The sequence below is a fragment of the Dendropsophus ebraccatus genome, chromosome 11 (genome assembly GCF_027789765.1).
Source record: "Dendropsophus ebraccatus isolate aDenEbr1 chromosome 11, aDenEbr1.pat, whole genome shotgun sequence".
In the NCBI taxonomy this organism is placed as follows: domain Eukaryota; kingdom Metazoa; phylum Chordata; class Amphibia; order Anura; family Hylidae; genus Dendropsophus; species Dendropsophus ebraccatus.
Window position 1 is genome coordinate 62,452,358 of NC_091464.1, and position 26,169 is coordinate 62,478,526.

The following is a 26,169-nucleotide window of genomic DNA, read 5'->3' on the forward strand; positions in this document are numbered from 1 at the left end:
GGAGATCTATAACAATACCACTCATTGTTCCACTGGCTACTCCCCGTTCTACCTGATGTTCGGCCGCCAAGGCCAACTTCCTCAGGACCGTGCTCTTGGAGTCCAAGCTCCTGACACCTTCAACCCCCTACCTGAAACTGACTGGGTTCGGGAACATCAGAGGAGAATCCAGGATGCCCGGGAAATTGTTGACCGGAGGATGGGGGAGGCTCAGCAGCGCCAAGAGGATGCCTACAACCTAAGGGCGAATGCCACACCACTACAAGTGGGGGATAAAGTTTGGCTAAAGAAATATCATCGCTCTCACAAACTTGAAAGCCTTTGGGAGCCTGAGCCCTATGTCATCTCCTCTATCCCTTACCCAGAGACTGATGTGTATGCAGTCAAAAAGCCTGGGCTAGCCCCACAGACGGTGCATCGGAATAGGATAAAACGTTGCACTAAGGAGGACCTACAGGGCCTTACAGCACCGTGTCCGGTACCTGCATCCACGCCTCCGGCTCCCCCAGCAGCTCCAGCTAAACCTCTCTCTCTGGAAGAAATGTTCCAAGTTGAACCGTTCCTCATGGCCGTAGGCTATCCAGCGTTCCCTGTACCCGTTCCAGCGGTTTCTCCACTTCCAATTGTGCCTCCAACGACTCCATCTCTACAACCAGACACTGGGGGTGATCTTGCACCGGTACCTGCACCAATCACTGTTGAAGAGGATCCTCCGCTGAGACGGTCTGAGCGCTCTACCAGAGGAATTCCTCCACTTCGTTACAGAGACCAGAGCCCTTAAACTGTTTCTGTTGTGTAACTGTTTTGTTCCAGTTCCTGCAACGTTCAAGGTTCGTGCCTGGTCCTCCTGACCAAGTTCCCTGTACTAACCAGCCATGAGCTGATGGACGCTTACAGTAACAAAAGGTTCTCTAGTGCCTGTCCCAGAGCCTTTTACATGGACGATGTTCTAATTGCCTAAAAGAGACTCTCCCTAACAGAGACACTTAACCCATTCCTTCCTAATGCACTTTCCTGTGATTGTGTGTTCCACACAGGGTATTATTGCACTTATTTCATTATTGCATTTTTTTTTCTACTATGGCATTTCAGTGTTATCAAAGTCTTTGTATTTCCTCCTCTGAGTAAGCACAAGGTTACATAGATTGCATCAGAGTAGAGCGCCTCTTTTGTAAAACAGTATATTTTTCCAGTGTCTAAGTCAGATAGCTCCTCCTCTGAGTAAGAGAAGTCAGTTTACATATACCTCAGAGAAAGTCCAGTTCATATAGGAGTGTATTTTCTCATCCAGTCTCATTATTGTCTATATTATCTCTATAGCTGGAAAGATTTAGTTGAGCCAGTTTGTATGCAGATTTTTCTCAGATTTTCATTCAAGATTTCTCTCAGGTTTCATTCAGATTTATGTGAGCCAGTTCTCCTCAAGACCTCGCAGTATTTGTTGTCTTTTGTGTTTCCCTTCCTTTTGTTTCCAGTATTTGTTCGCCTCTGTCTTGTCCCAACACAGTAGTTATCACACATAGTCATACCTAACCTTCACACTTGTCCATACATATCGCACCTTGGATACCTTTTCGTGTGTTTGGCCTGTGGAGTGCTTGTGTGTGTGATTGAGTGGTATGAAAGGGAGCTCCCCATGTATGTTTGATTTTATTATTTTGTTCCTTTCTCTTCCAGGTATCCAAGACACTACTCAGACACGCCAAGGTAGTACACAGGTCTTCACAGTTCTCTTTTCCAGTAGGGTAACACATTTAACAAAAAACCTACTGTCTAACTGGCTGGAATATTGAGGGTCACCCGCCAGCAGTTAAGTTGTCCTGGCTTACACGTCAGATGGTTCACGCACTAGCTACCTGGTCGCCAGAGTACGTTAGGCACCCCTAGGTGAAGTCCTGCCACTAGGGTTTCTCATTCTCTCTCTCTTTTCACCTGTGCCTTGGGCGTGGGAAACACACATCTCCTCACACTCACTCTCATCATTCATTCCTGTTGTTTGATTGTCCAGTCTATTCATGTTTGCTGCCTTCTAGATTCGCCGAGGTCGGCTGAAATTTGCTAGGGAGGTATGCAGTGTCCCAGAACATACAGACTACTACTCCTATTATGGCCATTTCTCTTGCTGTGTCGATGCCTGTTCTGGTAAGTGTTTGCACTGCAACTGCTGCTGGTTTTCCCCTAGTATTCTCTGGTAATGTGCATTTTCATGTGTATTGTCATGTATTCCTGTGTATTATTACAGTGTACAGTGGTATGCAAGGCTGTTGATCACGTGACCTGTAACCATGGTTCCTCCAATGGCCGACTAGCTCTGGCCAGGAGCAACCATGTGACCTCCCACTTCCTCCTAACAAGTTAGTCTTCCCCCTGCTTCCAAGCAAGGAGGTTGTGTGGTTCTATCCTCTCCCACAGAAGAGTGACTAAGTCTGCTGCTATATACCAGTCTTCGGCTGTACCTGCCTGCTCAAGTGACCGGATTCTTTTCTCTCATCTGGGTGTCATTCTGTTATCTCTCCTCATCGCTACAAGGATTCACAGCAAGTATTATTCTCAAGCTAATCCACCCAGCAACGCTATTTCTCTCATACTCCTACTCCCATCATCTGGCACGTATTCTCACAGCCTATGCAGCACCACTCCTGCCTTATTTGTCAAAGCCTGCTATATACCCGGTTGCATCCGGACAGAACTGTTGCTACTAGTTACCTCATCTATAATAAAACCGCTGTTACTGAACCCTGGCATTGGTGTCCACTAACTGGTGCCCTGACTAAGTGCAGCGAAGAATCGCATGCCCATCATCACCCGCAGATTCCTCAGACCGGCCCTACAGCTGTGCCGCCCTCAGGCCTATACCGTGACAAGTATAACCCCTGCAGCTGCCCCGGTCATTGCCCGCTCATAACACCAGCACTGCGGAAGTGGCCCCCAGGGGCCAGGGCATCGCAGATAGATAGATAGATAGATAGATAGATAGATAGATAATATAGAGATAGATAGATAGATAGATAGATAGATAGATGATAGATAGATAGATAGATAGATAGATAGATAGATAGATAGATAGATAGAAGATAGATAGATAAATAATACATTCATAGATAGATAGATAGATAGATAGATAATACATAGATAGATAGATAGATAGATAGATAGATAGATAGATTAATAGATGTTATTACACACATTTATATATAAAGCAAGTCAGTTCTCTTCAGCATAAGCCCTTGCAGTAATCGCTGATCCTCTCGTAGCTGATCCCCTCATTTGATTCGCCTTCGGTCTCTTTCTTTCCAGCACAAGTGTTAATGAATCCCCCCCTTGGTGATTGATAATTCCTCATGTCTTCCTCTTCTCCAGGCTCTCGTATACAGAGCGTCTCATCTTGCTGGCAAGCGGAACAAAGCATGTTTTGGACTGGATGCCAAATCCTTACCATTTGACGGCTCTTTTCCAGCTTCTGAGGTTAAGACTTCCTCCAGCGGGCCAAAAACTCTGTGATCCAGTCCCTGGAAACTCACTTAAAAGCTCTTTATGTGATATTATCTCATTACAACTAATAGATCATAGTGTCACGTTATGAATTACCCCAATCAATTCTACAAAGGAAACCCGTCCCTGCAGTTCAAATACGGCAATAAATATTAGTGGGAATCTGCAGGAAGTCTTTCTATTCACCGCAGAGCTCCAGAGAAGAGAATGTGATGGAATCCAAGCTCTGGAGCAGACCGCGCTCTCTGTCCTTATACACTGTATGGCCAAAAGTATGTGCACCCCCTGTCCTAACCATTGGGTTCAGGTCTGTTAGGTACAATCACTAAGGCCGCATGCACATATTGCAGTCCTGGTCTTCACCTTATCTTCTTGGCTCCCTTCTATCTCTGCTCATGCACCAAAACACTGGGGAGAAAGCAGCCTCTTGTAGTTTGAGTTATACTGCTGTCTCTGACTACAAAACTGACAGGTTGAGGAGCCAATGGCTCCTCGTCCCATCAAACACACTGCATTTGAGGGGTTGTCCAGGATTTTTCAATAAACTAGCATTGCACTGACCTCTGTGGGTGTTGCATATTGTACATACACTTCTATTTTTTTAGAGCACTTATTGTGTTCTCAGGCTCAGTCACATGACTGCTCTGCCTGTGTTTTCTTTACTTCTTGTGATGTCACGTTCCCTTTCTGTTTCCTGTTATTTCCAGCGAGGGAATAGTGAGTCATCAGGTGGGTGGGGTTATGCATCTACATTTGTTTAGCCCCACCCCTGCAGGAGAAGCTAACATCTGAGACCAGTAGAAACTGCAGCATTAAGGGCAGCATGACATGGAGGAGATCAGGAGCTTATAGCTATTTTATGAGGAGCTCAGAGGTTAGCCATGTTGTGGGAGGCACAGAGGTTAGCCATGTTGTGGGAGGCACAGAGGTTAGCCATGTTGTGGGGGCACAGAGGTTAGCCATGTTATGGGAGGCACAGAGGTTAGCCATGTTGTGGAGGCACAGAGGTTAGCCATGTTGTGGGGGCACAGAGGTTAGCCATGTTGTGGAGGCACAGAGGTTAGCCATGTTATGGGAGGCACAGAGGTTAGCCATGTTATGGGAGGCACAGAGGTTAGCCATGTTGTGGATGGCACAGAGGTTAGCCATGTTGTGGAGGCACAGAGGTTAGCCATGTTGTGGGAGGCACAGAGGTTAGCCATGTTGTGGATGGCACAGAGGTTAGCAATGATGTGGGAGGCACAGAGGTTAGCAATGATGTGGGAGGCACAGAGGTTAGCCATGTTGTGGGAGGCACAGAGGTTAGCCATGTTGTGGAGGCACAGAGGTTAGCCATGTTGTGGGAGGCACAGAGGTTAGACATGTTGTGGAGGCACAGAGGTTAGCCATGTTGTGGGAGGCACAGAGGTTAGACATGTTGTGGGAGGCACAGAGGTTAGCCATGTTGTGGGGGCACAGAGGTTAGCCATGTTGTGGGGGCACAGAGGTTAGCCATGTTGTGGGGGTACAGAGGTTAGCCATGTTGTGGGGGCACAGAGGTTAGCCATGTTGTGGATGGCACAGAGGTTAGCCATGTTGTGGATGGCACAGAGGTTAGCCATGTTGTGGATGGCACAGAGGTTAGCCATGTTGTGGATGGCACAGAGGTTAGCCATGTTGTGGGAGGCACAGAGGTTAGCCATGTTATGGGAGGCACAGAGGTTAGCCATGTTGTGGATGGCACAGAGGTTAGCAATGATGTGGGAGGCACAGAGGTTAGCAATGATGTGGGAGGCACAGAGGTTAGCCATGTTGTGGGAGGCACAGAGGTTAGCCATGTTGTGGGAGGCACAGAGGTTAGCCATGTTGTGGAGGCACAGAGGTTAGCCATGTTGTGGGAGGCACAGAGGTTAGCCATGTTGTGGAGGCACAGAGGTTAGCCATGTTGTGGGGGCACAGAGGTTAGCCATGTTGTGGAGGCACAGAGGTTAGCCATGTTATGGGAGGCACAGAGGTTAGCCATGTTATGGGAGGCACAGAGGTTAGCCATGTTGTGGATGGCACAGAGGTTAGCCATGTTGTGGAGGCACAGAGGTTAGCCATGTTGTGGGAGGCACAGAGGTTAGCCATGTTGTGGATGGCACAGAGGTTAGCAATGATGTGGGAGGCACAGAGGTTAGCAATGATGTGGGAGGCACAGAGGTTAGCCATGTTGTGGGAGGCACAGAGGTTAGCCATGTTGTGGAGGCACAGAGGTTAGCCATGTTGTGGGAGGCACAGAGGTTAGACATGTTGTGGAGGCACAGAGGTTAGCCATGTTGTGGGAGGCACAGAGGTTAGACATGTTGTGGGAGGCACAGAGGTTAGCCATGTTGTGGGGGCACAGAGGTTAGCCATGTTGTGGGGGCACAGAGGTTAGCCATGTTGTGGGGGTACAGAGGTTAGCCATGTTGTGGGGGCACAGAGGTTAGCCATGTTGTGGATGGCACAGAGGTTAGCCATGTTGTGGATGGCACAGAGGTTAGCCATGTTGTGGGGGCACAGAGGTTAGCCATGTTGTGGGGGCACAGAGGTTAGCCATGTTGTGGGAGGCACAGAGGTTAGCCATGTTGTGGGAGGCACAGAGGTTAGCCATGTTGTGGGGGCACAGAGGTTAGCCATGTTGTGGGGGCACAGAGGTTAGCCATGTTGTGGAGGCACAGAGGTTAGCCATGTTGTGGGAGGCACAGAGGTTAGCCATGTTGTGGATGGCACAGCTTAGCCATGTTGTGGAGGCACAGAGGTTAGCCATGTTGTGGGGGGCACAGAGGTTAGCCATGTTGTGGGAAGCACAGAGGTTAGCCATGTTGTGGGAGGCACAGAGGTTAGCCATGTTGTGGATGGCACAGAGGTTAGCCATGTTGTGGATGGCACAGAGGTTAGCCATGTTGTGGATGGCACAGAGGTTAGCCATATTGTGGGAGGCACAGAGCTTAGCCATGTTGTGGGAGGCAGTGGGCTTAGAAATGTTGTGGATGGCACAGAGGTGTGCCATGTTGTGGATGGCACAGAGGTTAGCCATATTGTGGGGGCACAGAGGTTAGCCATGTTGTGGATGGCACAGAGGTTAGCCATATTGTGGGAGGCACAGAGCTTAGCCATGTTGTGGGAGGCAGTGGGGTTAGAAATGTTGTGGATGGCACAGAGGTTAGCCATGTTGCTTAGTAGTGTTGGGGTCCTGACATAACAGCTACATGTATTACCTCAATGTCTCCAAAACATTGTGAGCTCCATTGGGGACAATGAACAAGATGTGAGACTAAAATCTCTGCACACCACTGCAGAATAGGTCGGCGCTATATAAATAAAGAAACTATAGAGGGTGATTTATCAAGACTTTTGCAAAGGAACAGGGAAACAGTTTCCCATAGCAACCAGTCAGATTCCAGGTTTTAATTTCTAGAGGCCTATTTAAAAATAAAAGAAGCAATCTGATTGGTTGCTATGGGCAATTGCCCCCTGCACCTCTGCACAGGCTCTGATAAATCTCCCCTTATATTGTTGTTATTGTAAAAATAAAAAACCCTGAAAGCAATCATTGTGCTCCATATCCTCCTCCCCATCCACAACCCCCCCCCCCCTTTTTTTTTACCTCCCTGAATGACAACCTCTTTCTTTGCGTCTCCCTTAACCCTTTAAGGACGGGACCAATTTTCGTTTTTGCGTTTTTGTTTTTTCCACCTTGTGTTTAAAAGGCCATAGCACTTGCATTTTTCCATCTAGAAACCCACATGAGCCCTTATTTTTTGCGTCAGTAATTGTACTTGGAATGACAGGCTGAATTTTTGCGTAAAGTTTACTGCGAAACCAGAAAAAAATTCAAAGTGTGGTGAAATTGAACAAAACAAACGCATTTCTTTTATTTGGGGGAAATGTGTTTTTACGCCATTCGCCCTGGGGTAAACCTGACTTGTTTTGCATGTTCCTCAAGTCGTTACGATTACAATGATATATAACATGTATAACTTTTCTTTTATCTGATGGCCTGTAAAAAATTCAAACCATTGTTAACAAATATACGTTCCTTAAAATCGCTCCATTCCCAGGCTTATAACGATTTTATCCTTTGGTCTATGGGGCTGTGTCAGGTGTCATTTTTTGCGCCATGATGTTTACTTTCTATCGGTACCTTGATTGCGCATATACAACTTTTTGATCGCTTTTTATTACATTTTTTCTGGATTTGATGCGACCAAAAATGCACAATTTTGCACTTTGGGATTTTTGGCGCTTATGCCGTTTACCGTGCGAGATCAGGAATGTGATTAATTAATAGTTCGGGCGATTACGCACGCGGCGATAGCAAACATGTTTATTTATTTATTTACATTTATTCAAAACATGGGAAAAGGGGGGAGATTCAGACTTTTATTAGGGGAGGGGGCTTTTTACTAATAACAATCCTTTTTTTTTTTTACACATATACTAGAAGCCCCCCTGGGGGACTTCTAGTATATACACTTTGATTTCTCATTGAGATCTTTGCTGTATAGATATACAGCAAAGATCAATGAGATCAGCACTCGTTTGCTTTCGGCTGCTGCAGCCGAAAACAAGCGAGTGCCGAGCCCGGGTCGGTGCCATCTTGGAGCGGACCCCGGCCGGCTGCAGACACAGAGATCGTTCCTCCGGGACAACGTCCCGGAGGAGTGATCTCCCCCACTAGACACCAAGGAACGGCTGCCTCCGGTAATCGAAGGCAGCTGTCAACTTTGACAGCTGCTCAGATTACTTGATTAGCGGGCACGGCGATCAGACCGTGCCCACTAATAGCCGCGATCCCAGGCTACACGCGGCTCCCGGGATCGCGGCGGTTCAGAGCGGGGTCGCCGTGCGGCCCCGATCTGAACACCTCCTGGGGACATGTCCTTAAGAGGTTAAATAGTCCGGATAGAAAGCTATTTTTGCCCCATTATAACTCAATGTCTCCTTCTGTCTTGCCTGTTTCAGGATCGCATCCCGATCCCCCAGGCACAGGATTTTGATGATCATAGTCCTAGGTGGACTCCCTGGGGGAAGGGGTCTAAAGGGAACTTGGTTTTGTAATTGTGCTGCTGCTGTGTGTAATATGGAGAGGAGAGAGGCTGCTGCTGTGTGTAATATAGAGAGGAGAGAGGCTGCTGCTGTGTGTAATATGGAGAGGAGAGAGGCTGCTGTGTGTAATATGGAGAGGAGAGAGGCTGCTGTGTGTAATATGGAGAGGAGAGAGGCTGCTGCTGTGTGTAATATGGAGAGGAGAGAGGCTGCTGCTGTGTGTAATATGGAGAGGGGAGAGGCCGCTGCTGTGTGTAATATGGAGAGGAGAGAGGCCGCTACTGTGTGTAATATGGAGAGGAGAGAGGCTGCTGTGTGTAATATGGAGAGGAGAGAGGCTGCTGCTGTGTGTAATATGGAGAAGAGAGAGGCTGCTGCTGTGTGTAATATGGAGAGGAGAGAGGCTGCTGCTGTGTGTAATATGGAGAGGAGAGAGACTGCTGTGTGTAATATGGAGAGGAGAGAGGCTGCTGTGTGTAATATAGAGAGGAGAGAGGCTGCTGCTGTGTGTAATATGGAGAGGAGAGAGGCTGCTGCTGCTGTGTAATATGGAGAGGAGAGAGGCGGCTGCTGTGTGTAATATGGAGAGGAGAGAGACTGCTGTGTGTAATATGGAGAGGAGACAGGCTGCTGCTGTGTGTAATATAGAGAGGAGAGAGGCTGCTGCTGTGTGTAATATAGAGAGGAGAGAGGCCGCGCTGTGTGTAATATGGAGAGGAGAGAGGCTGCTGCTGTGTGTAATATGGAGAGGAGAGAGGCTGCTGCTGTGTGTAATATGGAGAGGAGAGAGGCTGCTGCTATGTGTAATATGGAGAGGAGAGAGGCTGCTGCTGTGTGTAATATGGAGAGGAGAGAGGCCGCTGCTGTGTGTAATATGAAGAGGAGGGAGGCTGCTGCTGTGTGTAATATGGAGAGGAGAGAGGCTGCTGCTGTGTGTAATATGGAGATGAGAGAGGCTGCTGCTGTGTGTAATATGGAGAGGAGAGAGACTGCTGTGTGTAATATGGAGAGGAGAGAGGCTGCTGTGTGTAATATGGAAAGGAGAGAGGCTACTGCTGTGTGTAATATGGAGAGGAGAGAGGCTGCTGCTGTGTGTAATATGGAGAGGAGAGAGGCTGCTGCTGTGTGTAATATGGAGAGGAGAGAGGCTGCTGCTGTGTGTAATATGGAGAGGAGAGAGGATGTTGCTGTGTAATATTTAGAGGAGAGAGGCTGCTGCTGTGTGTAATATGGAGAGGAGAGAGGCTGCTGCTGTGTGTAATATGGAGAGGAGAGAGGCTGCTGCTGTGTGTAATATGGAGAGGAGAGCGGCTGCTGCTATGTGTAATATGGAGAGGAGAGAGGCTGCTGTCTGTAATATGGAGAGGAGAGAGGCTGCTGCTGTGTGTAATATGGAGAGGAGAGAGGCTGCTGCTGTGTGTAATATGGAGAGGAGAGAGGCTGCTGTGTGTAATATGGAGAGTAGAGAGGCTGCTGTGTGTAATATGGAGAGGAGAGAGGCTGCTGTGTGTAATAGGGAGAGGGGAGAGGCTGCTGTGTGTAATATGGAGAGGAGAGAGGATGCTGCTGTGTAATATGGAGAGGCGAGAGGCTGCTGTGTGTAATATGGAGAGGAGAGAGGATGCTGCTGTGTGTAATATGGAGAGGAGAGAGGCTGCTGCTGTGTGTAATATGGAGAGGAGAGAGGCTGCTGCTGTGTGTATTATGGAGAGGAGAGAGGATGCTGCTGTGTGTAATGTGGAGAGGAGAGAGGCTGCTGCTGTGTGTAATATGGAGAGGAGAGAGGCTGCTGCTGTGTGTAATATGGAGAGGAGAGAGGCTGCTGTGTGTATTATGGAGAAGAGAGAGACTGCTGCTGTGTGTAATATGGAGAGGAGAGGAGAGAGGCTGCTGCTGTCTGTAATATGGAGAGGAGAGAGGCTGCTGTGTGTAATATGAAGAGGAGAGAGGCTGCTGCTGTGTGTAATATGGAGAGGAGAGAGGCTGCTGCTGTGTGTAATATGGAGAGGAGAGAGGCTGCTGTGTGTAATATGGAGAGGAGAGAGGCTCCTGCTGTGTGTAATATGGAGAGGAGAGAGGATGCTGTGTGTAATATGGAGAGGAGAGAGGCTGCTGTGTGAAATATGGAGAGGAGAGAGGCTGCTGCTGTCTGTAATATGGAGAGGAGAGAGGCTGCTGCTGTGTGTATTATGGAGAGGAGATAGGCTGCTGCTGTGTTTAATGTGGAGAGGAGAGAGGCTGCTGCTGTGTGTAATATGGAGAGGAGAGAGGCTGCTGCTGTGTGTAATATGGAGAGGAGAGAGGCTGCTGCTGTGTGTATTATGGAGAAGAGAGAGACTGCTGCTGTGTGTATTATGGAGAGGAGAGAGGCTGCTGCTGTGTGTATTATGGAGAAGAGAGAGACTGCTGCTGTGTGTAATATGGAGAGGAGAGAGGCTGCTGCTGTCTGTAATATGGAGAGGAGAGAGGCTGCTGTGTGTAATATGAAGAGGAGAGAGGCTGCTGCTGTGTGTAATATGGAGAGGAGAGAGGCTGCTGCTGTGTGTAATATGGAGAGGAGAGAGGCTGCTGTGTGTAATATGGAGAGGAGAGAGGCTGCTGCTGTGTGTAATATGGAGAGGAGAGAGGCTGCTGCTGTGTGTAATATGGAGAGGAGAGAGGCTGCTGCTGTGTGTAATATGGAGAGGAGAGAGGCTGCTGCTGTGTGTAATATGGATAGGAGAGAGGCTGCTATGTGTAATATGTAGAGGAGAGAGGATGCTGCTGTGTAATATGTAGAGGAGAGAGGCTGCTGCTGTGTGTAATATGGAGAGGAGAGAGGCTGCTGCTGTGTGTAATATGGAGAGGAGAGAGGATGCTGCTGTGTGTAATATGGAGAGGAGAGAGGATGCTGCTGTGTAATATGTAGAGGAGAGAGGATGCTGCTGTGTGTAATATGGAGAGGAGAGAGGCTGCTGCTGTGTGTAATATGGAGAGGAGAGAGGATGCTGCTGTGTGTAATATGGAGAGGAGAGAGGCTGCTGCTGTGTGTAATGTGGAGAGGAGAGAGGCTGCTGTGTGTAATATGGAGAGGAGAGAGGCTGCTGCTGTGTGTAATATGGAGAGGAGAGAGGCTGCTGCTGTGTGTAATATGGAGAGGAGAGAGGCTGCTGTGTGTGTAATAGGGAGAGGAGAGAGGCTGCTGCTGTGTGTATTATGGAGAGGAGATAGGCTGCTGCTGTGTGTAATGTGGAGAGGAGAGAGGCTGCTGCTGTGTGTAATATGGAGAGGAGAGAGGCTGCTGCTGTGTGTAATATGGAGAGGAGAGAGGCTGCTGTGTGTAATATGGAGAGGAGAGAGGCTGCTGCTGTGTGTAATATGGAGAGGAGAGAGGCTGCTTCTGTGTGTAATATGGAGAGGAGAGAGGCTGCTGTGTGTAATATGGAGAGGAGAGAGGCTGCTGCTGTGTGTAATATGGAGAGGAGAGAGGCTGCTGCTGTATGTAATATGGAGAGGAGAGAGGCTGCTGCTGTGTGTAATATGGAGAGGAGAGAGGCTGCTGTGTGTAATATGGAGAGGAGAGAGGCTGCTGCTGTGTGTAATATGGAGAGGAGAGAGGCTGCTGTGTGTAATATGGAGAGGAGATAGGCTGCTGCTGTGTGTAATATGGAGAGGAGAGAGGCTGCTGTGTGTAATATGGACAGGAGAGAGGCTGCTGCTGTGTGTAATATGGAGAGGAGAGAGGATGTTGCTGTGTAATATTTAGAGGAGAGAGGCTGCTGCTGTGTGTAATATGGAGAGGAGAGAGGCTGCTGCTGTGTGTAATATGAAGAGGAGAGAGGCTGCTGCTGTGTGTAATATGGAGAGGAGAGCGGCTGCTGTGTGTAATATGGAGAGGAGATAGGCTGCTGTCTGTAATATGGAGAGGAGAGAGGCTGCTGCTGTGTGTAATATGGAGAGGAGAGAGGCTGCTGCTGTGTGTAATATGAAGAGGAGAGAGGCTGCTGTGTGTAATATGGAGAGGAGATAGGCTGCTGTGTGTAATATGGAGAGGCGAGAGGAGACTTCACCTCATGTCAGTCGCCATTCTGTCTATTTCTTGCTGAGGTAACAGAATCCTGGCTTATTGGATCCCACCTGTAGGATGGTTTCTGTAGTGTATATGTAATCCAGGACTACAACTCCTAACATGTACATGTGTGCTGGGGTTTGTAGTCCTTCAACAGAAGAAAAAAAAAACTGTTTATTTAATAACATAAGTAAGCGGCAGACACTGAGCGTCCATGCTGCTCAAAAGGCACTTGTAGTAATACAGACATTTCCTGCCTATGGGTGGAGTAGGTGGAGCTAGATTCAGAGGGGAGGGGGTGGAGCTACAGGCTTGCAGAGCTGTGATGTCACTGCTGACCCCTGTGACCTGGAAGTTCTTTATGTAAACAACCAAACACACATCCAAAAAGCAGCAACAGAGAAGGCCAGGGGACACAGAGGCAAGGAAAGGTTAGAGAAAACATCTAAGGGAAAGGGACAGATTACAAATTATTCCCTTTTCCAGTAAGGCTAGGTTCACACTGCGTTTTTGCAATCCGTTTTTTTTATCTTTTTTTGCAAAAACAGATGAAAAAATTTGTGTGCATCCATTTTGAGATCCGTTTTTCCATTGACTTCCATTGTAAAAAAAACGGATCAAAACGGATCTTTTTTTAACAGACACAAAAATAGTGTCAGCTACGTTTTTGTGTCCGTCAAAAAAAAACGATCCCTTTTGGAAGTCAATGGAAAAACGGATGCACACAAATGCATCAGTTTTTTTCATCCGTTTTTGCAAAAAACGGATGAAAAAAATGGATTGCAAAAAGGCAGTGTGAACCAAGCCTAAGAAATAAATGTTGGACAACCTCTTTAACTTTATGTGCTCCTCATTAGGTGCACATGCAATTAAAGGACAGCATCAGGCAGTACATACATGGGTTCTGACTCCAGCCCAGCCTTATCTGACAGATTTTTTTAAGCCAAAGCCAGGAATGGATTTAAAAAGAGGAAAAATCTCAGTCTTTCCTTTATTACCTGCCCCTGTTTATAGTCCATTCCTGGCTTTGGCTGAAAAAAATCTGTCAGATAATCTGTTGGTGTAATAGGAAAGGGGTCATAATTTCCAGACCTATTTTCTGGAAAAGACACCTTTCAGGAAAAAACTGAAGGGTGTCCGTGCCTGGACCCATAGGCTTCTATTATCCATGGACACCCTTCAGTTTTTTTTCCTGAACTGTGTCTGTTCCAGAAAATAGGTCTGGAAATTATAGTACCTGTCCTAAATATCCCGGATGTATGCATGAGGCCTATACACTCACAAAAATCCAGCATACAGCCATATAATCTCCGCAGACAATTATTGGTAGTTATACGGGTCAAAGAGAAGAGCCGGTGGACTTTATATATAGATGATCATAGCTTGTCTTACTTGGATCTCCAGATAACAATAAGCATTCAGTTCTTTTACAGCGCCCCCACAATGGAAATACAGCATTACATAATGATCAATGATGTGTACATAAGGCAATACAGATATCATATTAGTAGCAGATGGAAGGGTACAGGATCACATCAACCTCCCCTGTACAATGTGCCCCGTCCACAGCTGCTAACCACTTGGATTTACACTCAAACCAGCAATTACAAGCCGGGTCTATTCACTGGGTAGAGGAAGAGGCCAGGATGGAGACAATTGCTGCAACAAAGGAAAGCCGCCTCTCCATGAGGGGAAATAATCTGCTTACATCCAGACCCCTATTGTCTCCCTCTCTGGAGGGGGAGTGAGGCCATTAGATAATAACACACTTATGTCCTTTAGCTGCCAGATAATACCACTCACCTGCAGCACCGTCTGCGCCATTCCTCAGCAGATCCTCCTGCCCTGGAGATCAGTTCTCATAAAATACTTTCACTAAGAGGTCGTGTGTGGCAGTTACATCAGTTTATAATATTTTGTTTGAAAAATTTTTTGAAAAATTCTCAACATTACATAATTTCTTACATTGATCATGACCCTCAAATGATCAACAGTTCCTTTTGCCTACATTTAATTTATATCTATGTCTGCCAGTACAGAACCTGCAACATTTAAAGAACCCTAATACGGCCGCATTTTGGGGTCCATACTATGGCTGCAGGACCTGGCGTAATTCAAGGGAATAAAGGTTCTATAGTGGTAGAATTTAAAGTGGACCTGTCACTTTTAACAGATGTGTCAAAAGTTTTGATCAATCAGGGTCTGGGTGTATAGACCCTGACCAATCACTACCACGAGTGGGGAGAGGTACACATGATGAAGATGTGTGACCATCTCGTGTCGTGTGCACAGAATGGAGAAAGAAGCAATGTTAGCTTGCTCTAGTGATCGGTCAGGGTCTAAACACCCAGACCCCCACTGATCAAAACTTTTGTGACAGTTCCACTTTGAATTCTACTATTATAGAACCTTGTGAAGTTTAATTCCCTTGATTACATCAGGTCCTGCAGCCATAGTATGGACCCCAAAGTGCGGCCATATTAGGGTGGTGTAAATGTTGCCTTGGGACAACTTCAGGTTCTGTACTGGCAGACATATATATAACTTAAACGTAGGCAAAAGGAACTGTTGATGATTTGAGGGACATAATCAATGTGAGAAATTATTTACTGTTGAGAATTTTTAAAAATATTTTTCAAACAAAATATTATAAACTGATGTACTGTAACTGCCACAGACGACCTCTTAGTGAAAGTATTTTATGACAACTGATCTCCAGGGCAGGGGGATGGGCTACAGGTGAGTGATATGGCTGAAAATGTTGGAATGCAAGCCTAAGGAGTACTGGAAAACATGGATACAGCATTTGGCCTATGGCTCTATCAATGTTTTCCAGGCAGCATTAGGACTGCATCCAACTTCTTCACCCACCGGTAATGAAATACCTAGACTTTGCCAATTAGAGTTTTCACCAATTTAGACCACCAACTCCAAGGGCCTTTACCTGCCAAGCTGCTATGACCCCAACAAGCTACCTGCCATAACAATGCCCCTCTAACAGCATGACATCCCCCATTTTCCAGCCTGCAGGCCCATTACTCCTCTCGTCTACTCATCTACGCCCTGCTTGCCTCCCCAGTCATGTGGGCCTCTGCCTATTGGCCTCTGACATAGCTTCTGGTCCTAAGTACCACACCCTGTTGGTATTAGTCCCCTGGGGCATACCCTGGTTATCGATGTCCTGGCTGGTGTCAACTGGGATGCCTTTGGTGGTTCACATGGAAACCAAGACACCAAGACTTGTGCAGCTGATTTACAATGAGCAACTTTATCTAAACATAAAAGCTTCATCCACAGAGTAGAGGTACACCGCTTTAACGTTTTCACTTGTGGCAGCAGGTAGTAGCTGGTAAGGAGCAAAGAGCAAACCTATGTTTAGTCTCTGAGATGCATGGATCCCGGAGGTGATAAAGAATACTGGTGGTAGAAAGCTGCTCTGGTCCAAGTGAGGTCCACAAAGTCACAGATATATAGCCTTTAAAATTGTTATCCTCTTCGTCTCAAAGAAAACTAAAGCTTGTCGGTTAGCCAGTCTTGGTTCCACAGGATCCTGGTAGGCCTTTACAGCTTTAGGCTATGTTCACACTGCATTCGAGTCCGGCCGCATTTCGTACGCTGCCGTACATGTGCGGCTGAAACTACGGGCGTGGGAAAAATCAACATGCGGCCGAATGCGTACGAACCGGGAACATACGCCCGTAGTAGAGTTATGGTTCCCTAGCTTTTTTCGAAGCGATCTGAGGCAGGTCATTTACTTGGAATTCTTTGCCCAGCCCAATAAACCACACAGAACCTTTTGGATCGAAAAATCAAGTTCAATTTGGCTGAAATAAGTACTCCGTACGGGACCGCATGGAAATCCACGGCCGTGAGTTGGAACATTTCCGTCCTCAAACAATGGTCTTGTTCATTTTTCATGGCGCCATATACGATCCGGCCATAAGCTCATACGTAGTGTGCATTGTGCGGCCGTATATCGCATACTTTCAAGCGAACGCCTCAACCTCAAAACTACATGCGTATATTGGCGGTTCGCACTACGGCCGGAAACATACGCAGTGTGAACATAGCCTAAAACTAAAGATCTTGGAACTCTTAAGGTTTCCATACACCTTTTATTTTTGTCAGCCATACTCACTTCTCATGGCAGGCTCAGCAGTTAGTGTAAGGTGTATAGGTCTTTCCCATACAACCACCCCTACAACCACCCCTTTGTTTTGGTAGAGACAAACTGCAGCCAGAGCCACACATCTAAAAAAAAAAATGTCTGCGCTCCCTTGGTGTGTTCCTCCAGGGCTGTGGTGTTTTTATCCACCTCCAGCCTGTCAGCCAATCACTGACTCAGACTGGACAGCTCTGCCGCCAGTGATTGGCTAAGTGTGCTGTCACTCTTGTCTCGAGAGTGACAGCCTGCTCAGCCAATCACTGGCCGTGGCGCTGTTCCGTCTCAGCCAGTTAGTGATTGGGAGAGTGAAAGCCCTGGCAGCAAGTGATTGGCTGAGCAGGTTGTTACTCTTGAGATAAGAGTGACAGCCCACTCGGTACTGTACCGTCTCAGGGTACATGCACACTATGAAATCGCGGCGGAAAACCCGTTGCGGATTCCTCAGCTCTAACCCACTCACAGACTCTGGCGGCCACGTGTCTATGACACGGGCAGATTCTGCTGTCCGTCCAAAGAATGAACAGGTTCATTCTTTGGACGGATGGCAGAATCGGCCTGTGCATAGAATGGAGTCTATGACACTGGCGGCCGACAGAGTCCGCAAACGGAAACGAGCTGCGGAATCCACAATGGGTTTTCCATTGCGATTCAGTAGTATGCATGTAACCTCATTCAGTGATTGGCTGATTGGGATTTTTGTGGTTGCGGGGGACACCAAACAAGAAGGAAACTAGCGAAGATAAGTATAGATGAGCAAATTTTTTGTACCACACTTAAACAGCTTAACGCCTGGAATTGTTTTGCTCCATTAGTGCGGTTTATTTAAGGTTTGGTGTGGACATCTGGGTATATACAGAGATGGCTAATTATGCTAGCTCCACCCTTTTACTTGAAAAAGTCTGTTACCATCTGCTAACAGATATCTGAAAACTTTACACACCAATGTTTTTGAATGTTTTTTTTTTTCATGTTTGTTATATGTTTGTTTTTATGGTTTGTCATTCGTCATACATAAACAGCACACCAGGGCTATGGCTAACTGCTCACAACCCCAAGGCCCAACACCCAGTTGTGGCTTTCCGTTTCATCAATGAGGCTTATCAGAATAAGCTGTCATTTCATTAACCACAAGTATCAACAAGAGGAGCCAAGTTCTACTCCACCAGTCGGGACTATTTGCATAATAAGAGCCTGAGTCATTTTTTTTCTCTGTTTTACAAGTCTCTGTGGTAATTTTAAGGTATAAACCAAAGGGAGGGCAGGTGGGTAGAGGAAGACGTTGTTAGTCGTGCATTGAACGGTCTATGATGATCACATGACGTAACCGACCAATGAATTCAGATTACGAAAAAAAAAAAAAAAAAAGGGAACAGATATATTTGTTATTTTGGTTTAGTGATACATTTCTTTGGGCCTCGAAAACAACCACAGAACCGCAAGTTTTGTGCAGAATAGAGAGTGACACACAGCTAGATACGGGATATTGGTCAGCAGAAGAGGACGCAAGACTTTTTTTTTTTCTTTTCTTAATTCTAACTGGAAACCACAGTGTCACAGACTGGTAAGCATCACCCAAACCACAAGCAACCCAGGGAAAATCTTTGCATTATTTTAAATTTTTCAGAGACAAAAACATTTTGCAATGCACCGAAGGGACAGGCGGAGGGGATGGGTGCGAGACGCTACTTGATTTCTGGGGTTAAAAAAAATATATATATATTTTTTCTTATTTTAGATACTTTACAAAACTCAGGAAGTGGAAGAAGTAACCTTTATGGCTTCTAACAGCATCTTCGAAACGTTTCCTTTATACCCACCAGGTTTCAACAAGGGTGAGTGTGTTGTCACATCTTATACTGTTACGTATGTATTGATAGGGGTGGGTGACGGCTTGTGCAATTCAAGTGCAAGCTCCTGTGCAATGGCATGTCTGCGCCTGTGCGATATATATATATATATATATATATATATATATATTTTTTTTTTTTTTTTTTTTTAATTATTATTTTTTTGCAAAATTTGCAGATGCATCAGAGCTGAGTTCATTCTTTAGCACTTTTATTCAGTGTAAACTTACAGATCATGATGCAAATCATGGGGAGTTGTGGCTGTGTTATATGTGACAGACTCAGCTCTGCTACATTAGTCTGTATCACCGTACCGGTGTATATCATGATTTCCTAAGCTGGCGTTGCTTATTCTGGTAGCGCTGGGGCCTCCTCCTAGACAGTGAGTTATTATGTGTAAATGTGCATGTTGTATACTTACCCTATGCTCCTCTACAATATATATGGATATAATGGTCACCTATTCTGATACCTTACCTCTCTATTTCAGTAAAAAGTTGCCATGCTAGATCACCTCAATAGTTCACGTAAATGGGGGGGGGGGGTAGAAAGTACTTAGGGATGCCACAACACTTACAAATACGGCCGATAATCAATTTGTGTAATATGACCTTTAAAGGTAACTGAAAGGGGTTATCCAGAAATAGAATAACATAACTGATTTAGTCTAGAAACAGCGCCACCTTTGCCCTCAGTTTCTGCATGGTATTGCAGTTTAGTTCCAATAATTGGAGCCTAGTTTTAATACCACACATGGCCTGAGGACAGATGTGGCGCTGTTTTTGGAAGAAAAAATTTTGTTCATAATCCTGGATAACCCCTAATGCCAAACTCGAATAGTTCTGGCATTCTCTTTGGGTGCCAAGGGGCACCAGAGCCCTGCAGATACAGCCTTTGCCCTATATACCTATACACCGCTGCAAACCTCACAACTACATTATTTTCAGTCGAGCACTGAGTATATTAGGTTTCAGTTTTACAGATGTAGAGATTATCCCTCTCAGATCTATGTATCAGTGTTGGCTCGTGCTGCACCTCTGTATATAGCTCTGTAACCCTGCACTGGAGACTCCTATGTATGTATGTACTAAATATATAAGTATATATAGCTGTCCTCCTGCCTGCACTCAATAAACCCAGGAGACCAATTCATTTTCCTAAATTTGCAAACTATGAAGCAATATAATGAATGTTTAAACAATGTGGACTATTTGCTCATACTGCTATTACTTTGGCACTATATGGCGGTATTATTTGATCCCTGCAAAGTCTTACAGTACTTTATGAAAATCCTGTTTGGGAACTGCATAGTGTTGTTACTGTGGCACTATAGAGATGTATGTTGCGTGGTATTATTCACTTGACACCATCGAGTAATTTATTATTTTATAATGTAATTATAATATTATTACATGGCGTTATTATTTTGGCACTATATGGCAGTAATTAGATTCTTCATCGTGTTTTTACAAATTGCATTACAGAATCTGTGAGTATAACTTGTGGTTACTTCATCACTCTGTGGGAGTATTATTTGGTTACTGTAAGATGTTATTACTTTTGGCCTATATGACAGTAGTATTTGGGCACTACCTAGTGTTATTACTATACTATATAGTGTTATTTATTTGGCACTATATGGCAGTATTATTTGGATACTATATCGTGTTATTTATTTGGGACTATATGGCAGTATTATTTGGATACTATATCGTGTTATTTATTTGGCACTATATGGCAGTATTATGTGGATACTATATTGTGTTATTATTTTGGCACTATATGGCAGTATTATTTGGATACTATATAGTGTGATTTATTTGGCACTATATGGCAGTATTATTTGGATACTATATAGTGTTATTTATTTGGCACTATATGGCAGTATTATTTGGATACTATATAGTGTTATTTATTTAGCACTATATGGCAGTATTATTTGGATATTATGTGTGATTAAACTCAAGGATCCAGAACCAGATACCAGAATCTTCTATCCAAGCAGAAAAGACTTGGTTCTCCCTCTGCTACATCTGTTTTAACATTTAGTTCCATATATGAGCTGTACTTCTGTCATCACCCCCCTATGACAGGCGGCCTGTGTAGTAGCGATGGCTCAGACCCCTCATATGAAACAGATGTCGTTTAACACTTGGATGATATATGTGTTAGTCAATAAATATTAATACGTACGGTCAGCTGCTTTGTCACCCACGGCTGAATCACAAACCCGGAGCTACTGTCACGTTGAATGGGGAAACTGTATTATGGGAGAGGAGGGGGAAGCATGATTAGCAGCGTATTAGATGGAGATATAACAGCTCGTACAGGCATTAGCAGTGGATCTAGCAGAGCTGAGTCACCTTAATGTGAATGAGTCGCACATTCCTGGGGACGGCTGTCAGTGAGCCGGAGAGGTGGCGGCCATAACACCACGACAAACACTTAACATAAGCTTCACCTCCAAACTTAAGAGAATAAGGAAATATCTATCTATCTATCTATCTATTTATCTATTATCTATCTATCTATTATCTATCTATCTACCTATCCACTGTATATATCTAACAATGAGTACGTGGCATACATAGTTTATGTAGTACAGTATATGAACCATATGTAGTATAGAATACATGGTGTACATATAGTAGGAAGTAAAATATATGTGCCATATGTATAATATATACAGTATGATATATATATATATATATATATATATATATATATATATATATATATATAGTGGTGTATGTATAGTGTGTAGCATAATATATGTAGCATACATAGAACATAGTATATGTTGTACAGCATATATATATTATATATATATATATATATATATATATTTCATTTGTACTATTTAGATGTAATACTGCATATAGTAGTATGAAATACATGGCACATGTATTATATATAGTATAAAGTAAATACCATATGTAATTTAAATATAGCATGTAGTATAGAAAACAGGGAATAGATAGATAGATAGATAGATAGATAGATAGATAGATAGATAGATAGATAGATAGATAGATAGATAGAGATATATAATGTGGATTATGCAGTATAGAACAGGTGGCATTGTTGGTAAACCTTTATAGATAACCGGTTTAGACGTATACTTGGGATTGGCTTTTTACAACTATCTTGTATTGACCACAGATATAGACACCCTTTCTATAGATAAATCATTTAGATTCATCCATAGATAGTACTGGAGCCATACATATTAGCAGCCATTGGAAATAGCTCTATGCAAACTCCATTATTGACCCCCTATTTACTGTACCAGATGTCATAGATACCCAAAGCACCTAACATGACCTCAGCCTCAAGAAATTGGCGTCCAAGTATTCCCAGAAGGTCAAAAGGTGAACGTCTTGTAAATAGGCTGCATCCTTATTGTGAGGCCAGACACCTTATCTTCCAAAACAAAACCTGAACAAAAGTGATCCAACCCCACGGGGTAAGAAAAATAGTCATTCCCAGACCGAATTGTTCTCACCCATAATTCTCAGCGTGTTCGCTCCAGAAGAAGAAACATTTCACCCCAATGAAATTTATGGCACTTTCACCAAGTGAGAAAATAAGAATTAGAACATAACAAGTGGTGGAGTGAACTTATCAGTCTGCACAGTTGTCACTTAAAGGAAACCCATTCTTCATCCAGTGGTATGATAGCATATAGGAGAGAGCGGGTGAGGACACAAACAATCCTAACAGCACACCGGGCCCATGTCAAACAGTCTGACATGTTAATGGTATGTGGTCTACCACAAAGGATCTAATGTCCTATCAGACACGACCATACGCTCCTCCACCAAACTCCTTCTCTACAACTCACTGCTGTTTATACAATTATATACATAGATTATATTTTTTTAAAGTTTTTGCTTTTTTTTATGCAAAGACATAGACTAAGCGTCTTCCTGCTGCATTCTATACAGCTGTTAACATGTACGGTTGTAAATGTAGTTCTGGGCAGGGGTGGGATTGCTTAAAGAGGTTGTCCCACAAAGCAAAATTGGTAAAATTACTTGTATACCAAATACCTATATGTGTTTTTGTTTGATTGTTTGTTTTGCAAAGAGACCTACATCTTCTTCTTCCCCATGGCTTTGATCACTTCCTGGTTTCCTCTCTGTACTGAGAAGTTGAACTGAGCATGCTCGACCATCTCGGTGGATGCCCTAAGATGGTCAGAACCAAAAACAACAGAGAGAAACAAAGTAGGCACCTAGGGCATTAGTAAAAAATGTTTATCTGTCTGTGTGTGTGTGTGTGTGTGTGTGCAGATGGCAAGTAGAAAGAGCGTCTCTCACTTTGGGGGACCTGTCCTTTTTTGTCTGACATCACACAACCAATTTAATTAAATAGGCAATGGTGTAATGCTTCATTTCTCCTGTGGTGTCGCTGTAAGGTAATTAAACACTTACTTCTCTGAAAATAAGACCTACCCTGAAAATGAGCCAATCAGGGCCAGACTTGTTATGCTCCTCCCCCACCTGTTCAACATAAGCTGCAGGGGAGGCAGGAGGGGTAAGAAGATGCACAGTAGGGGACATGGAATATGGGGGGGGGGGGGGTACATGGGCAAACTATAGAGGGGTAAGGGAGGTATAAAGTATGGAGTCTACCTGTAGGTTTCATTTGACACTAATCCAGAAGACATAATATTTTCTCCTCCGCACATAGTTCTTGCATCATTTCCCGGTTCATCCAGATCATTACACGAGTTACATCGTTCACATTGGCTGCCCGTAAGAAAAGTTGCCAGCAAAATCCTTATGAAGAAGATAAATGAAAATTCTTTGGTAATATGGTCATTTAGTGAGGAGATTCTAGTTGTGGGAGTGATATACTGGACTATCATTCCTATTACTATATTCATTATTTTTTCTGGAGTGGTTCACAAGGTAAATCAGGCTCACAAGGTACAAGCTAGACTGATTTATACCTGACGGCTGAAAGTGGGACTGATAAATTGGACACCAAGAGGTCCGGTAGTGAATAAAATAAGAAGAAAAGATGATGCCTGAAGACACGGCTGCCTGAAAACTCACCTAACACCTCGCTCCCCTGTCGCAGCTCCCTTTTTTTCTATTCTTCTGAGGTGTCGGACGGGCCCCTGGTGCCTATGCTGCCCGGGAATCCCGGGGACACCACTGGGAAGCTGAGCATCGCCGGGGGCCTGTCCGTCACTGACTCTTATGACCGCAAGCAAAAGAATGCTTGCGGTCACAAGAGTGATCAGTGCAACGGGAACCCGCGGCGGAGGTACGGCCGGGGGCAGGGTATAGATTGTTGGGCACGGGCCCCCCTCGACGCCAGGCCAGGTCGCAGTGGCGACCCCTGCGACCACGGTGGCTACGCCACTTTTTGAGCCGCTATAGAAATCAGGCAACTGTGGGCTGAACACTTACAGTATCTCTCCTCCTTCTAATTGCCTGTCCTATATAAGTCTCTATACGTTCTTCAATAAGATATTCCACAGGACGATTATCGGCCATAACGGCCGAATGCAGCCTATAATCGTTCTGTGGGATAGGGCCTTAACTCACACTCTGTCTGATGATGTAAACTTTCCTAAACATTTTTTCCATTAATATCAGGAGCGGCTGGGCAAGATGGTTGGAAGGGGAGGAGTCGCAGGGGGAGGACTGGGTGGGACGGAGTGGTGATGCCGGGTCCAGGATACGCCCCAAATGCTCTTAACCCCAAAATTTGCATAGGGGCAATTAGTGAATTTAAGAAGAATGCATCGGTGCAGAAGAGCGGTTCTAGCATCAATCTACTCCTAAGGTAAAGGGCTTCTGTGGCATATCAGCAGGTTCTCTTGGCAAAACCTGCTGATAGTGCCGATTTAAGAAGTTGGCCCTGTTATAGTAAAATTGTTCAGTGTTGTAAAGCCTGGAGTAGTAGATCCACTGGACCGTCACTAGCGATGGCACTAACCTCACCAGGGAGCGGAGTCTAAGGGGCCGCTGGTTTTCACCAGAGCCCGCCGCAAGGCGGGATGGACTTGCTGCGGCAGGCGACCCCCAGGTCGCTACCCCTGGCTTGGTTGCTAGTGACGGCAGGCGAGGCGTGGCAGGAGCAGTAGGCAGGAGATAGTGCAGGCAGAGGTCTGTAGGCGTGATCGCAGGTGGCGGACAGGACTCAGGAACAATGGGAAGGCAGCGGGCAAGGACTAGGGACAAGGACTGCGGACAGGAACAAGGGACAAGGACTAAGGTCAGGAACAACAGGGAGCTGGGCCAAACGCTATGGGAAGCATGCAGAGGCTCCAACACCTGTAGTGGGGCAGGGCTGGAATTTATAGGGAGTGATTAGTGCAACTACCCAATTAAGGGCGGACTGGCCCTTTAAATCTGAGACAACCGGCGCGCGCGCCCTAGGAGGCGGGGACGCGCGCGCCGGCCGGCACAAACGGAGACAGGAGCGGGCCAGGTAAGGCGCCCCCCGGGGCCAAACAGGTAGCAGCGCCGGGTCCCTGCACAAGGACCCCGGCGGCTGCATGGGGCAGAGGGAGGTCGCAGCGGCGGCAAGTGTACAGTGATAGTAACTGTACTCACAGCCCTTACTGACAGCAGCTCTCTGTGTACCTCATAGAGCTCCAGGCTGAGCTGCCCTGCTCTGTGGTGAGTCTGTCCATAAGATGGCTGACATGGAGGAGCATGTGACCATGCCCTGCCCCCTGTGTCCACCACTGAGCCTCTATATGTCTATAGAGGACACTGGGAGTGGGGCATGGTCACATGGTCCTCAATGTCAGACATCTTATGGACAGATTCACCACATAGCAGGGCAGCACAGCCTGGAGGAGGGGAGTCTGATTTTACCTCTATTAGGTACCCAGGTACTATAAAGTGGCCAACTCCTTTAAGCTTATATTCTAGAAATTTCATATCTTACCGTAAGGATTTCTTGGTGGTCTCTCCCCTTAAAAATGCATGGTATTGTTGGCAGACAGTGGCGTAGGGGCAGGGCCTTGGTGCCCCATATCTCTGCCCACATCAGTGCTGAAGGCCCCTCCATTTTGCAGCCATTGGAATGGGCCAACCTAGAGGCCTAGGTGTTGCTGACATCACAGAGGGGTGGGGCCTATAGTGCCGATGTGGGTGGAGATATGGGGCACCACAGCCGTTAAGCACATTTTATCCTTTATACATACATTTTAATCCTTTATATGGTAATATATGAAATGTCCAGAATATAATCTTAAGAATGGTGCCTAATATGGAAAGGATGGTGACAATGTCACTTTAAAGAGCATGTCCACCTTGGCAACCATTTTCTTATTCTTTTAATACATCTAAAATTTAAAATCTTCATTCCAATATCCTAACAATTTGACCCAAATTTATCATAGGGTGTAAACTACAGACTGGTGTAAACTGCCAGCAGCAGCCAATCACAGCTCAGCTTTCATTTTACCAGAGCTAAAAGCTGAGCTGTAATTGGTTGCTATGGGCAGTTTACACCAGTCTATATTTTACACCCATTAATAAATCTCCCCCTTTGTGTCTACAGTCCCTATGCAATCCTGTGTGTCTCCATAGTAA

The 26,169-nt window shown here is 45.5% G+C and overlaps 1 protein-coding gene across 2 annotated transcripts in view; it reads left to right on the forward strand.

The window, feature by feature from the left end:
* The first annotated feature begins 18,521 nt into the window (after positions 1-18,521).
* The window catches only part of RUNX1 (RUNX family transcription factor 1), a 181,210-nt gene continuing 173,562 nt past the window's right edge, over positions 18,522-26,169 (forward strand). For both annotated transcript variants that reach the window (XM_069945416.1, XM_069945417.1), the window contains exon 1: positions 18,522-18,589. In XM_069945416.1, the coding sequence (XP_069801517.1) occupies positions 18,532-18,589 (58 nt within the window). In that variant the 5' untranslated portion in view covers positions 18,522-18,531. The remainder of the gene's footprint in view (positions 18,590-26,169) is intronic.